The 14,741-nt window shown below is 41.1% G+C and overlaps 1 protein-coding gene across 1 annotated transcript in view; it reads left to right on the top strand.

Moving 5' to 3' along the window:
• The first annotated feature begins 1,198 nt into the window (after positions 1–1,198).
• Positions 1,199–14,741, top strand: part of agap3 (ArfGAP with GTPase domain, ankyrin repeat and PH domain 3) — a 115,927-nt gene continuing 102,384 nt past the window's right edge. The window contains exon 1 of the mRNA XM_026149890.2: positions 1,199–2,054. Within this exon, the coding sequence (XP_026005675.1) occupies positions 1,685–2,054 (370 nt within the window). The 5' untranslated portion in view covers positions 1,199–1,684. The remainder of the gene's footprint in view (positions 2,055–14,741) is intronic.

Genomic DNA, 14,741 nt, shown 5'->3' with positions numbered 1-14,741 from the left:
TGATTCAAAAGCAATATTAATCTCTAGTCCGAATACATGTTTTCAGTTGCCACACTGGGAAAATAACAAAGGATGATTACTGCAGTGTGTATTATTAATGACATGGAAAAAGAGCTGCACTGCTGCATGCTTCCTGGAAGCTGAGAGACTGAAATACTTTAATGTTTCCTGTATTATATTCGAATAGCTTTACATTTACTTTTAGATATATAATTTCAGTTTTCAACAGTTTTTCTTCCCTGCATCAAAAACCTAAAACACTTGACATACACGTGCGATGTCACCCAGATTGCATCCATGCCCTTTGTTTTTAGCAGTGCTCAGTCAATCCTTATCAGCAGCACCACACTGCTGCAACAACATTAGGACCTTGACTGGCAGTGACAGTCATCTGGCCTTGAACAGCTGTTGTTGTAGTGTGCGTTCAGGCCAGCAGGTGACTCTGCCTCTTCCTCTTACTGGGGAAGAAATCACAACTGTGAGCCATATAAGAGCACCTCATCTAATTCTATAATGGAAGTGATATAAACAACAGAAAACATGCAGATCATGGGATAAGATGAAGGATTTTTTACTTATGATTTTTTAAAAAAGATTTGTTGTTGTTGCCTTATATGGCTGCATAGGTATGTCAACAATATGGGACTGCAGCAACTGCAAAAGATAAACTATAGGCTTGTGGTGTTCGGGCCTGTTCTCCCTTGTGTTTTTGAAACTTGCTTTTGTTGCAATCCGTAAAACTGAAAAGAAAAAACGGTATTTTGGAATTACAAGCCAGTAAACATTACTATGTAACATAAGTGAGAATGGTGCAAAGAAGTCCTATAGTCTAAAATAACATCTTGTGTGTGTCTGAGTGTCCACGTTCGCGCACACAAGTGTGAACGTGTGAATGTGTAGGTCTGCATGGGAATAAAATAGATTGAGGTCTTCATGCGAAAGAAAACCCAAACTAACTAACCGCAATGTGACTGCTAATGTAAATACGGAATCTACTTTCACATCTTGCACTAACCCTGGGTAAAGAAAATTATATTGGGGGGGGGGGGGGAGTGTGGGGCTTGCATAACTGTCAGGTAGGTTATTACGATGATGTGCACGTTGCGATTTTCTCCCTTCACCGTATCCAATCACACCCTCCCCCATTCTCAAGTACAATTACGTGATGGGTGACGTTTCAGCATGCGGAGGAGGGCTCTGGGCAGGGACCACTTGGACCAAAGAGGACTAAACACTATTTCATTTCGGCGCAGAAACAACGCGTTCAAGGCAGTGGACCAGGGCGCCGCGCTGAAGCCTAGCCCATTGTCTGCCTCAAACATAGCAACTAAGGAAAATCGGCTTTGACCAAAACAGCGCTATTGCCCATAGGAGTGTCCAAGTGGTAGGCATTGCGGGTTTGTTAGCAACAGAAAAGGGGCCCTGGACAGATCTGGCCAATAACGGAAAATGAATCACAGTCAAGTTTTAATAATATGAGCCGCGTTTTGTTGCAATAGGCGACCAACTATTGATGCTTCTGCGCCGATCGTTTTCCAGACCATCAAATCGCGCGGACTTCTTTTGTTCGCATCGCTTTTATCCCAAATTATAGTCTGCTTCTTATTTGTGTTGCCGCTGTAAAAGAGTTAGTAGCTCTAAAGAGAGAGAGAGTGAGCGAGAGAGAGCGAGAGAGAAGAAGAAGATGAATTTTCAGGCGAACGTCCCCGTGTCCGGTATCTCGCAGCAGTCTCAGCCAGCCATGCCCACTCCAGGAACGGTCCCGGCGCCTGTTCCCGTCCCAGTGCCCCAGTCTATCCCGTCCCAGTTCGGATCCGGATCGTCTGCAAGCTCAGGGGCTGGTCAGTTCGGTTCGGGGACTGTTTCGGGCCAGGCTGCACAGCCCGGCCCGGCCGGCTCGCAGTTTGTTTTGTCCAACTCAGCGGCCATCCGGGCAGAGATCCATCGGTTCGAGTCTGTCCACCCGAACATTTACGCAATCTACGACCTGATCGAGCGCATCGATGACCTGGCACTGCAGAACCAGATCAGAGAACACGTAATTTCCATTGAAGGTGAGTAAAGGAGGAATGACTGTTGTTTTTGTTTTTTTTTCTTCCTATTTCGACTAGTGCTTTTCATTCATTGAGATTCAGGGAAAGGGGGTGTAGTGTATGCGTGTGTTTTCCTTTTTCCCCCCATTCTTTTTTTTGAAGTGGGGGGTGGGGAAGGTGTGGGGGGTCCTCATTTCCTTTCTTTTATGCACATTGGTAACATTGCCCTGGGTGCATAGCCTAGTGTCAACAATCACACTTTGAGGCTGGGGGCGTAGCTGATCTCATAGTCCTGTTTGCGGTTTGAACTGCACCCATGCACTGCAGTGTTAACAATAAACTCTTCAATTGCTCTCACAAGAGACAGCCTGTGCAAATGTAATTAGCCCCCCAAAATTAGTTCTGCTGCTTAATGGCATTTGCCAAAGGGTACCTTGTTTTCCATCTGATGCTGACCCCCAGTAATGGGCTGAGATTTTTTTTCTTTCTTTTAATATTGAGTTCACGTGAAAAAGAGGCTTCCAAATGTGAGATCACGTGTCCTGTGAAAGTAGTAATTGTCCTCAACAATGCAGAGGCAAAATTCAACACTCACATGCAGTCAGGGTAAAAAAGGAGAGAACACATTATGATGCACCACTACAGATGGTGATAGACATGATTGGGTTGGTTATAAAGCCTCTCCTGGGCATATTCCTTGTCGCACTGGAAGTCAATTCCAAATCTTGTGAGCTGCCAAAGCAAGGATGACAGAGGCTGTAAAACATAGCTGCCTTGTATGTGGGAATCAACCACATCATGACAAAATCGACTGAAGAAGATGCACTGTCAGATATAAACATCTGAAATGATGATAGCAGATTCTTAAGCGCTTCTCCACCTTCTCACACGACCGTTTATCAAATCGCTGTGAATCAAAACTCAGAGGCCTGGAAGATCAAGTCTCTGAAAGTGCACATTTCTTTTGGATTTGGACTCATTCCTTATGATTAAAAATAAAGAATCAAAATACAGGCTGAATTAACAATGAATCAACAAATACATAATATAAAAATAAAAACCCAATAGTGCTTTTAAAATTCTGTTTCTAGAATAGGAAAAAGAGTATGAAGAATTTGTGAAATTAGTTTAAGGCAGAAATCATGAAGAGAGAACAACTGCAAATGGAAGCTAATCCTACAACATTGTTATTGTTCATATTTGACTGGAGTTTTTCATTAAAACACAAATATAGCCGTGGTTATGACACAGCATGACACAACTACAGTTCCCATTAAGTTTTGTGAACTCACCATTAAGCTATGATATATGTGTAGTTTAATTAGAAGCACAGGCCAATCTATGGATGGATTAATGTGTTTGCACAAACTTTTTGGGGGTTTTGACCTGGATTTTCACTACACGGCACTGGTCACTGCCATAAAAATGAAAGCAGGATCAGAACATTATACGGCGTGTCTGGTTTTTAGAGCAGGTTCAGTGTGAAAATGGAAAATCATCTCCATGTGAAAATGGAAAATTAATTGGTTGGCCTGTCTTGCCTCATTTCAGCCTTTTGAGGAAAGGATGATATTCTTAATTTTTCTGTTGCTTTGGGATGGTTACATAATTTTCTCTTTTTTTTTTCAATGTAGACATGCCTTTATTCTGTTTGATGGGACAACACTGGAGCCTTTAACGAGTTACCTCTCAGATGTACCTTTTTTACAAGTCAAAAAAGGCTATTCAGATGTCAGTTATCATACAAATGTTTTGTTTCTTTTTCCTAAAAAGGCAAGCGAACACTTGACCCAAAGCAAAACAAGCCAGGCAGTTTCAGTGCTGTTTCCCTGTTGGCTGTCATAAATATGGAAAGCATTCAAGGGACAATTTTGTGGTGCAGAGCACAACTTTTGTTGTGGATTTGTTCTCTCTCAAGTTGGTGTGTTTCCTTCAGCTAAAGAAAGTCTGCTTTTCCTATGATGCAATTAAACCATCCTCTGGAAAATAACAAGGCTTTCAAATGTGATGTAAATTTAAGAGAGGATGTTTGCATTTAACTAAATGCGGCCGACCAGTTTATGCACATTGGTTCTACCTTTCTGTTGTTCTCAAAACATGCCATATGGGCTGCATTAATGTACAGTGCATGTTTCAGTTGTATTGAAGCATGCTTTCTAAAGCTTTATCATTATGATGCACTGCATGTTTGACTAGAAGCCTAGTGCTGATGCTTTAGAAGGGAAATTGTCATATTCCAAATGATAAACTGGGATAATATGTTTAGACATTTGTGAATATCTGACACCTAACAACAGAATATGCACAGATATTAACTGAATGTTTCCCTTCGGCTTATTAGTTATCAATTAACGTAGCACATTGTTAGCATTTTTAGGATTAACTGTCTTTTGTTCATACAGAACTGTAGTGAACTGATGTCTCTCAGCATGCACTAGAAGCAAAAAGGCGTTTTTGGCATCCCTCTGATGAGACACTGCAGTGGTCTGATGGTGCTTTGTCATTCTCTTAAATAAGATACGGTCGCCCTAATAACCACAACTTTAAGGAGCTTTGAAAACCTGCAACAGGAGACATTGGTTGACTTCTCTTCACCTGCACTGTGAAACTGCAGATCTGTTCCTCTTCAATCTTGCATCATTGCAGAGTCTGTTGCTAAGGAACCAGTGGCTCGTGCATTTAGCTGAAAAAAGAGTGAATAGAAATTACACCCCTTACAAAATGAATTCCCATCGATACTAAGGTCTCCCTGTTGTTTTGTTGATTAATAAGGCCTTTATGTGATGATGTCTCGCCATGCATGGTGATACTTTTGCGGTGATTGATATTTAGGGTGCTGCTTGCTTTCTGGAAGCCATTTCACATTACAGTTGCTATGATTACCATTCAATTTTTTTTTCCTCTTCTACCTTTTTTTGTTATTTTAAAGAGCCGTGTTTGAACATCGCAACTGAAGTTGATCTGAATTAGAATTAGTAGGAAATATATGATGAGCTAGGACAATTTACCAGGGAATACATGCAAGCAAAATGGCTGTGAGCACTAGTAGTTGGAAAATCTTGAAGACGCTACGCTGTTAATCCGAGACACAGGAATAAACATGGCCGGGAATCCAGTTTGGAGAGCCTGGGGGAAAACATTTGTACTGATACACATACGCAGCTTCCTTACATTTTTCACAGGCAACCACAGAGGGGTTCCTATATTGAAATAGTATCTGGCTCAAGGCTCTCTGTTTATCAATAGGTTTGTGGTAACTTGATGAATTCCAGCTTTTGTAGGAAAACATCATCAGTAGCGATTATATATAATACACTAATACAGAGCCTAGATGTATTTTAGAGGTGCAAATTTACTAACAAATTTGTAGTGTGAAATGACACAAAAGAGCCGTAACAAATGGAGAACCTGGGATTTCTGGGCCCCCTGTGGATAAATTGTCTGCAACTCAAACCGCAGTTACTGTTGGCCTTCATTGATTAATGCTAAAATGATGACGGTGAGGCTCCTAGTGTGGAAAACCCAATCTTTATCAATTTGGTGAGTGATTACTGTGCGTAATCCCTAAAATGTTTTTAGCATTTGTGTCGGTTAAACTGTTTTCAGTTGAGGATAAATTACCCAGCTTTTAACTGTTATGACATGAAACGTGGAGTATTTTTTTCAAAGGCAAGCACACTGACTGCCAAGCTCATATTTACAGCGAAGTAAAGATTTGCACACTGTCTGCAGTAATCGATTCATTGCTGTTACATACGTATAAGCCTACTCTACAGTGAAAAGGTGACTTATCACATCACAGCCTAATTATTAACATTTTATTGAGTATCTTTTATACAGAGGAGTATATGGATCTTTTCATCTATAATCACAATGATGATCATCATAGGCTGTCCTCCTGCCAGTGATCGCCTCAAAGCCTCACTGCGTACAACAGCTGTTTGCAGACCGATGATTGCACCACTGCATTGGTCAGCTGATTGCAGGCTAAACAAAACACGGAGTCATACAAAATATGTACTGTTAACTTGTAGCCATAATTGCATCCTGTATTTCTGTTAAATGTTGCTTTTATTCTTCTTAATGCACCAGTGATAATTCAGCTAACATGCCTGTGAATACCAAATCAGGCATCTGGCATGAAACTGAATTTGAGCTAAAATTATTTGTTTGACGTAGCAAGTCAAGACAACATAGGACAAACTTATGTTTGTAAATGTAGTTTCTACCGAGTCAACAGTGAACCAGGACCTTGAGAAACATTAGGTTTAGGTTTGTTAAGGGAATAAATCATGTTTTTGGACTTATAAGAAGAATATAATTCTGATAACTGATATATGGAGATGTAGCTGCAGAGATGATATCTGTCATGTGATGATTTTAGGTATTCGTGCGAGTGTAGAGTGAAATTCAGTTAAAGCTCTGCCCTAGAAATATTATCTTTAGTGTTACTCGTAAAGGAAATGCTGATTGATGCTAATTTACATTTTTATCGAATCTATCTTGTATAAGGGCTTTGTTTTCTAAGGACAGTTGCAGGGTAAAAATTATGGAGGTTTGTAAAATTTAAATATCACCTCTAGACTGACAAGAATTGCACAGATCAGTGAAAGACGGAGCAGAGTGGTCTGACTCCTTCCTGCTTTTTTAACCTCACGGTGGCGTTGCACTTTCTGAGTAGCACGTTATGATTTAGGGGCAATGTCCCGTGTGTATTACTGGGGGATTTCCTTGGGTCAAGTGCTAGAATGTCCTTACATTATTCTATATCTCGAATTATAAGTGGATTTCATAAAACTGGAAAAGCTCATATAGCATATTTCCAACTGGCAGTCCAATGTCAGAGCAAGGGCAGCCACCTAAATCTATTGCTACTCAAGAGGGGTGCTTGGGATTTCAAGAAAAGGACTAATAAGCTTGCACAATGGGTTATTGTGTGCTCAAATAGCAATAGGGATGACACAGAGAGATACAAAAAGCACACAGACTGAAGCCTCAGAGCTCTCTGTTGGCATTGTGTGGCACCTAAGCATCTCCCCAGTACACACTGCTTCTCTCTTGTAGTCAATCGCCAAGAAGAGCACGAGCATAGAGCTCATCCGCTAATCACAAGCAGAGAATGAAAATAATAAATCTTGCCTCCTGATCACTGACATGTAAAACAGTAAAATCATAACTAACACTGTTTCCATTGACTGCAAGATGCCATCCTGTAGTGAGTTATGGATGACACTGTTTTTGTCATTTAATTCGAGAATCATGATATGTCACAGGGTCATTAAATAAACATGAAAATGCGGCTCAGCAGAGGTTTAAAGTGTAAAGTGTGTGTGTGGTTGCGGGGTTTGTGTTATTCGACTGGGTGAACTGGGCAGTGGGCCATCTGTGTCAGGCGAATGCTGCTGCTACATTTGGCAAGTGAAATCTCCACAATGTGCTCATTATATTTCAAAACCATATCTGTGAATATGAATAAGAAACTTTCATAGAGTTGGAAAATGTCAGTCAATAACGGCAGCTGGGACTCTTACGCTCTACGTCAGTGTAAATTTCTGTTAAAGTGGAATGCTGTTGTTTATAGAGTAGCTCAGTAAGTATTTACTAGTTGTAGATCTTGTGCCTAAATAAAACCCTCGCATAAATACATCTGTGAAGCGTGGAATAAATTCAGCCGTGGCCCCGTTTTCCACTTCCCTCTCTCGAAACACAAATTGATCAGCTGCTATTAGAAAAAGAAAACTTTGTCTCTAGGATGTGGTGTTAAAATGAATTAGATAAAACTTTTATGATCCAGCCAAGAGATCCACAAATATCTGTACAAATAAACTGCACAGCAAAACTCGGGTCTTATATAAATTATCAGAATTTCACACTTGTTCAAATAAATATATCACAGATTTGCAATTAGCCTATAAATTAAAAAGAAAAAGAAAAAACCAAACCACTAAGCATAGTCATTAAAATATGTCAGAGCAGCACAATGAAGCTTTTACTGCTTTTGCAGGTGGGATAGCAGATTAATCCAATTGCTGCTGACGCTTAAGTATTTGAGGAGCCTTATTATTATTTCTTGTAGGAAAAAATAGGAATCTCTTGCCTTCTTAGTGAAAGTAAGATCAAAAGATTGATAGCTATTCTCATGCCTGTCTTGTCAAGTATAGAGCTGAAGCCTGGGGGCGATTAGCCCACCTTATTGTAGAAGCAACCAGCCAGCCTCTCCAAAGCTTACAACACATTTTATCTTGTCTATTTATTCTACTAGCACATGCCCATGCTACAGTATTGTTAGGTCTGTGATGTTAGTCCATTTTTAGGTGGTTGCTATGGAAAATGATGATGTCATAATATAATCACACATAATTAGTAGATACAAATTAGATGTTACTGTTGCGCTATTAAAGAGTTCTGAGGTGTTCAGGTGCATTTAGCCAGGTGGTTGCTATGCAACATATCTGATATAGATAAGAACCCCCCCCCTTTCTGGGGCCTAAGATATACCTGTGTGCTATGTTTGATTGCTAAACTCCTATTGTCGAATTTAGCTGACGAACACAGTTTGTTTATTATAGTAAGATTCATGAAAATAAAAGAGAAAATGGAAATTTATTGATTCTTTAATTCTTTGATATTGCTTCATGGATGCTGCTGTGTTCTCCTTACATGTTTAAGCTTGGTAACCAGCCCCAGTTCACCTCTTTAAGTGGGGCAAGGAATGGTAAGCTAAACCAAGCATCACACTCTTACTTTTGGGGTCATACTGGCTTAAATGTCCAAATTGCACTTTACATCTGATGTATGTTGATACTGCAGGGAATCTTTCTCAAATCAAGAGAGAGAGACATCAGAAACATCTGTGCTGGATGAAAGAGCAAGCCAGCGACTGTAGATAGAAAGGACTCTTTTGCTGTAACTCGTGTCTCAGCGGCCTACAACACCACTGTCAAGCTTTCACTCAAGTCTGTTGGTGTGATGTAATGAGGATCTGAACGCTTCAATTGTGCATGAAGCTCCCATGTCAGTCGCCCAAGTGGGGATTAATAAAGTATTCTTCTTTTGATTTCCCATTCACTTGAAGACATTGTCAGATCTGCAGAAATTGAACCGAACCACCCCTGTGCACGGCAAGTATCAGGTTTCAAGCATATTTAATCCTCGAGCAACACTTCTCATCAAATATACGTCACAGGTTTATTCTTCAGAGTGTAGTAGTAACAGACTCCCCCCTCCCCGACAGATGCTCACCAGATAACAGGGTTTGCACATGCCTCAGACTCAAACGGCTCTCTGTGCGGGATTGGCCTTTACGATTTCTGTCATGTGCAGCCTCAAAACGCTCATGACAGCCCCATTAAAATTCACAATAATGCTGCACTCGACTCCTGACCGCAGGTCAGCAGAGATGAGCTCAACTGGTAAGCTGTAAACAGAGGCTTGGTCAGAGGGCTCGGTGGGTCTGTGGGGTCAGAGTGCCATTTCTGTATCAGCCCTGCTCTCCCCTCTGTGCTGCCACACCATAGCTTATTGAATGTGACGCTATCCTCTACAGCAGAATGTCCTCCATTGTGCCATTGAACAAAGGTTCTCTCTCTCCTGTTGATGGACGCCTTTTTAAAAAAAAAAAAAGACTAAGCTGGTCAGTTTAAAAAAAAAAAATCTTTTAAATAAAAAATTTGGAATCTACTCAACACAATCTCTTGTAAATAGAGAGTTTATAAGAGATGTTTTTCTCCCTCTGTTTTTTCCCCCCTCTGTCGAACCGTGACATTGTCGGTTCTGATTTAATGTTTTATTGAAGGGAAAAGCCATTGAATCTCTTAGCTGAGTTCATTTTGAATAACTAGGTTTTCGGTACGGAATAAGAGATGCGCTTTTCCCAGCCAAGCACGAATCTGCAGTTGTTCAGCAGCGAGCTTTATTAGATTTAGATGTAACATAGTGGAGAAAATTACCAATTTTCTTAGGATATATGGTGATCAGTATGGTTGTTTTTTTTTTTTATTGCTTCAGGGATATTGTGTAATTGTGAAGATGTGACTTTTTCAGTTAAATTTCAGATGACAGACTACAACAAAGAGCAATACCCTCGCATTCACCAAAGTTTGTAGTCATTTTATCCCCAGAGATTTGAAGCGGTTTTGTTATTTCACAGTCAAATAACTATTTTCACGATTGATTAATCGATAAAGTCGTTTTGAGGAAATAACATAAAAAGGCACTTTCCATTTTCCTACACTGAAATCTTGAGAATATGCTGCTTTGAGTTTGTAGTATTGATAAGGGAAAACAAGCATCATCATCATGTCAGCTTTTGCTTTAGGATATTGTAAAGGGATATTTCACCTCATATTTCATTTTTCTGATTTTTCATGGATTAAACTTTTGATTCAGAGATTAAGAGCCAATAAATAGATAATAAAAATAAGCTGGACCCCTACAACTACCCTTAAATTGCTTCTGGATGGCTATAATTTTGCCATTTAACATTATTTTTCAAGCTTGAGATGTTGGCCAATGAAATTAGCCATAGGCTATTGCTTTTTTTTTTTTCTTTCTTTCTTTCTTTTTTTTTTTTGAATTTGTGCAGCAGCCATATCCTATGGTGGAAGTGCTCATGTTTCCTGCCAGTGGGGTAGGGCTGGAAGCAGATGGCTGCTGACAGAGGAAGGGGTTTGGAAAGCAGTGAGTGAGCAACAGATGGAAAGACGCATATGCCTCCAAGTCCCCTCAGCTTGCCAACAGTCCCGTGACTAACTGTGGGAAGATTCTGTCCTCATCCAGGTTGGGATGGAGAGAGGATCATGGAGAAGAATGAAGTGTCCTTAGAATAAAAGACCAGTTTGTCTCTGGAAATTCAACTGTGGCAGGATTCAGATCCCATTTAATAGGGGATGAATAGAGAATCGTGGCATCAAATCAAATTGAGTCAACCTGGGCTGCAGCATCAGTTTAGCCAGCGGAGATATGTTAAGCAGAGTCTTGTTTTAGTTATCGTGATATTTTAGGAAATTAGACCCAGTCGCCTTTTCTCCTTTGAAGGGAAATGTGATACAGGGACTTTTCTGGCCTCCGGGGAGCCCAGTTTCTTTACTGAGGACAATGCTGGATAATGGAAGTGTGGCTCCACACAGTATGTGATGCTGTGAATGTGCAGTGTATGATTGCATGCACAGAGCTACAAAGACAGCTCTGGAATTATAAGTTAGTTACTCCTCTTGGAGAGTCACGTAATTGACAATGTGCAGACTATTTAAAGGCAGCAGGGCAGTGGAAATTCAATGTAATTCCCTTAATAGCTCAGGGACGTGTCACAGTTTTTCTGTCTAAGTCAGTCTTCAAGGACAGTTTGTTTGTTTCCACATGAGGCAGGTTGGGTTATTCATGAAAGTTACTGTGGTGTGAATGGATCCCACTGAGCAAGGAGGGGAAGGGCTGTGTTGTTATCTACTGCTATTGCTACTCATTCTGCCTGAAAGCCTGCAAATCCTCCTCATAAATATCCCTTTAAAACGGACAAAGAAACCAGTTTTTACTTTTAAAATCCGCTCTCTATGACAATACTTAACTCTTGCCTTAGCAACCATTAAAATAGGATCACGAGGCACATTTGTAGTGGTTAAGGAAGGATGTGTGTGTGGCACTGTGACATTTGCTGTAAATGGAATATCCTTATATATCACTTTTCCTCACTGTATTTCTTATTGAACTTATAGTAGTTGGGAAAACCTTATCAGCGCTAGTTTTTCTGATGTGAGTCCTCCTGTCAGTACAGCTTGTTTAACATGCGCCAGCTAAGGGTTATCACCCAGGTCCTACATTCCTTTTGTAGATGTCAATGTTTTGAGGGTGTTCCAACATGTCCTCTGGCCTCGTCTTCCCTGTCTTCAAACAGCCCAGGCAGGCAACGTGCCAGGTGTTTGTTTTCTAGTTTGTTCTGCTGCTGATTGTTTCAAATATGACTTTGGCTTTGTGTTTTCCCACAATTGCAAAAAAAAAAAAATTAAATAAATAAATAGAAAAATGCTCCAGTGGACAGTTGGTTTTGATAAAGTATTCATCTGTTCTGAAGCATCTGTTACTCAGCTTAAGTCTGGATCAGCTCGGATATTTTGGTCACTTGTTTTGTGAATCATAACAAAATTTTGCAGAGCTGTTTGTTGTGAAAGGATGTTTTAGTCTGTGGGAATAACTGGGGAGGAAGTGTAATGTGACCCCCCCAGCCCCTATTTACTGTTTATATCCCCGCTTCCTGCTAGTTGTTCCACTGCTGGGTCCCTCCGGCTATGACCTGTGCTCATGTCATGTGGTACAGTATGTGCGCTACATGTGCTGCAGCCGCTTTAGGAACACAATCGCAGTCTACTCCCGAGTCAGCACCATTTGGCATAAGAGATGACATCCAAGCGGCAAACATCTACTTCCTGTGGAACTCTCTGGAAAACTGGAGTCTGAAAGTTTTTCCATTTCAGAAGTAAATAATGACTTGTGGTGAACAAAAGTAGTAACCTTAATGCGTTCTACATGTGTGGATTTAAGGTCATAATTACGCGCTAAGCCTTCGATTTACAGGCGTGTCCAGAGGGTAAAGAGTTAATATCTCTTTGTGTGCTTGGAACCTAATGATTTCTTGGCTGCAGCATTCTCCATCCATATACATAAATCATGAAAATAAGTGGTAGGAGATTTTCCCTATGTGAAAAAAGTAGAGTTACTGGCAGAAAGCTGGCATATTTATCTCAGGGTTCAATCGAATTATGGAAGGCCGCAAGATGCCAGGACACGAGAGGCCGATGCCAAACAGCAGATGGGAAGAGCGAGTAAAATATGAAGAAATCATTCATAAGTGTCATATTCTTAATAAGCTGCCAGTTAGGACCAATGTTTCTATGGAGATTTGGAGAAAGAAGACCAGAATTACCAGAATGCTACAGTGTTTGCCGAGCACCATTTGGTCCGTTCTTAAAAATGCAGCGTTTCTGATACGAGACAGTGCTGCAGACGGAGTGACTGTATCGTCCTCTCTGCGAAGAGACACTCTGCAGTGCCCATTTGAAATAAGCCATTCAGAGTCTCGCTCAGGGCTGTGTCAGTGCAGCTTCTCAATAGCTTCGGTTTGGATGATGAGATTTTCCTCATTGAGGAGTCTGGCGTGAAAAGTGCACTGTTCAGCAGCCTGGCACTCGTTTTTTTCTCCTTCTTTTTTTCCTTCTGAAGATGAGCTCTCCCTCGATTTTGTGATCGCGTTCTGGAACGAACTGCTGGCCCCAAATAAAATACTGCACTGGTAAAAAGGAAGAATTATGACACTCGTGTTGTCATGCAGTATATCTCACGCCCTGCTGTGCTCTTGGGCCCATTCTGTTGTGAAATTGGACCAACTGGTGTCTAGAGATGCACCCTGCCTCCGTATTAAAGCATAGTGAGCAATTTGTGTCAATTCTGTAAGACATTTACAAGGCTTTTATTTCCTTTGCACACCTCTTTCTTAGCACCGCTGATTTGCAGGCTCTGTGTTATTTGCCCAATTGCAAGCACTTGCACAAAATATGTTTAGGCCAGTGGATATGTGTTACTAATGTTTGTGTCTCTGAAGGCCTTCACTCTACTAAACTGTGGCTTTTCACATATTTGGCTTCAAGAGACCTTCTGCGGTTAAAAAAAAAGGTTTCTATTGTTGTGTCAGAATCTGGCATGAAATCTAGATTTGGTCTTAAAAAAACTGGCAGCTAATCGCAGCCTAGACTAATTCAAAGCTCCATTTTGTCTGTTAACACAATAAAACAAATCTTTCTGTGGTCTCTTCATGCCAATAGGGCTTTTAGTAAATAGGACCCTACCTTTAGTGGGCTGGTGAGTGAGAGCCTGGGCATGATTAGTGATCCACTTTGAAGATAAATCCTTTGGCCAGACTCACCCTTGCGGATTGTCAGATGTCACGTTTGGGAAGAGTCCATCTGACTGAAATCTCAGCTTACACCGACAGGACGGGCACAGGTCATTAAGCATCAGCAGCAGTGCGGGCCTGTATTAGTTTGTAAAATGAGTCTTCTAAAGAGAGACAAAGAAGTCATCTATATTGCTTTAGCAGTGTACGAGCTCTGATGATGCATCTACGTCGGTGGCTGAGTGTAGTGCAGATCGGCTGGTGCATGGGTAGGCAGTGGCATGCGTTACGCAACACAAGTAGGTGGCTGGAGTAGGTCTGCATGAGAGTGTGTGTTTGTGGTGTCCCTCTGGTGTTTTCTTTTCTTTTCTTTTTTGTTGGATGTGTGAATTTCCCCGCACGCGAGCCTTTGCCACTGAACCTGGAGGGGTGTCTGTTGAATTCAATAGCCTGAGGAGATGGATGTGTTTGGAGTTTTGCTGAGGAGTAGTGACAAGGTGCTAGAGTAGTGTCATATTCTAGCAGAAGGTCAGGAGTTGTTGTTGTAGGGGTTAGACTGCCGTCTAGGAAGCCCTTTCAGAGAACTTGTCTGCAAGAATCAGTCTGCACCATTTTTTCAAGATTATAACCATTTCCTTTTTTTACTCCACGCTCTCAATACTTCTATAGCCTCAGTGCAGATAATTGCCCCTGCTGCTGCTGCCTCAGACCCCTTTTGTTTGCAGCCAGTCCATGACTAGACATCCTCATTTCTGACAAAGAAAGAATCAGATCTCATCAGATAGAGTGCCCTGAGGGTAGGTTGACCTGTGGTTGTCTGAGCCTGT

Source organism: Astatotilapia calliptera, chromosome 18 (assembly GCF_964374335.1).
Source record: "Astatotilapia calliptera chromosome 18, fAstCal68.1, whole genome shotgun sequence".
In the NCBI taxonomy this organism is placed as follows: Eukaryota; Metazoa; Chordata; class Actinopteri; order Cichliformes; family Cichlidae; genus Astatotilapia; species Astatotilapia calliptera.
The sequence above is the reverse complement of the archived record's forward strand: the minus strand, read 5'-3'. Positions and strand labels throughout refer to the sequence as shown.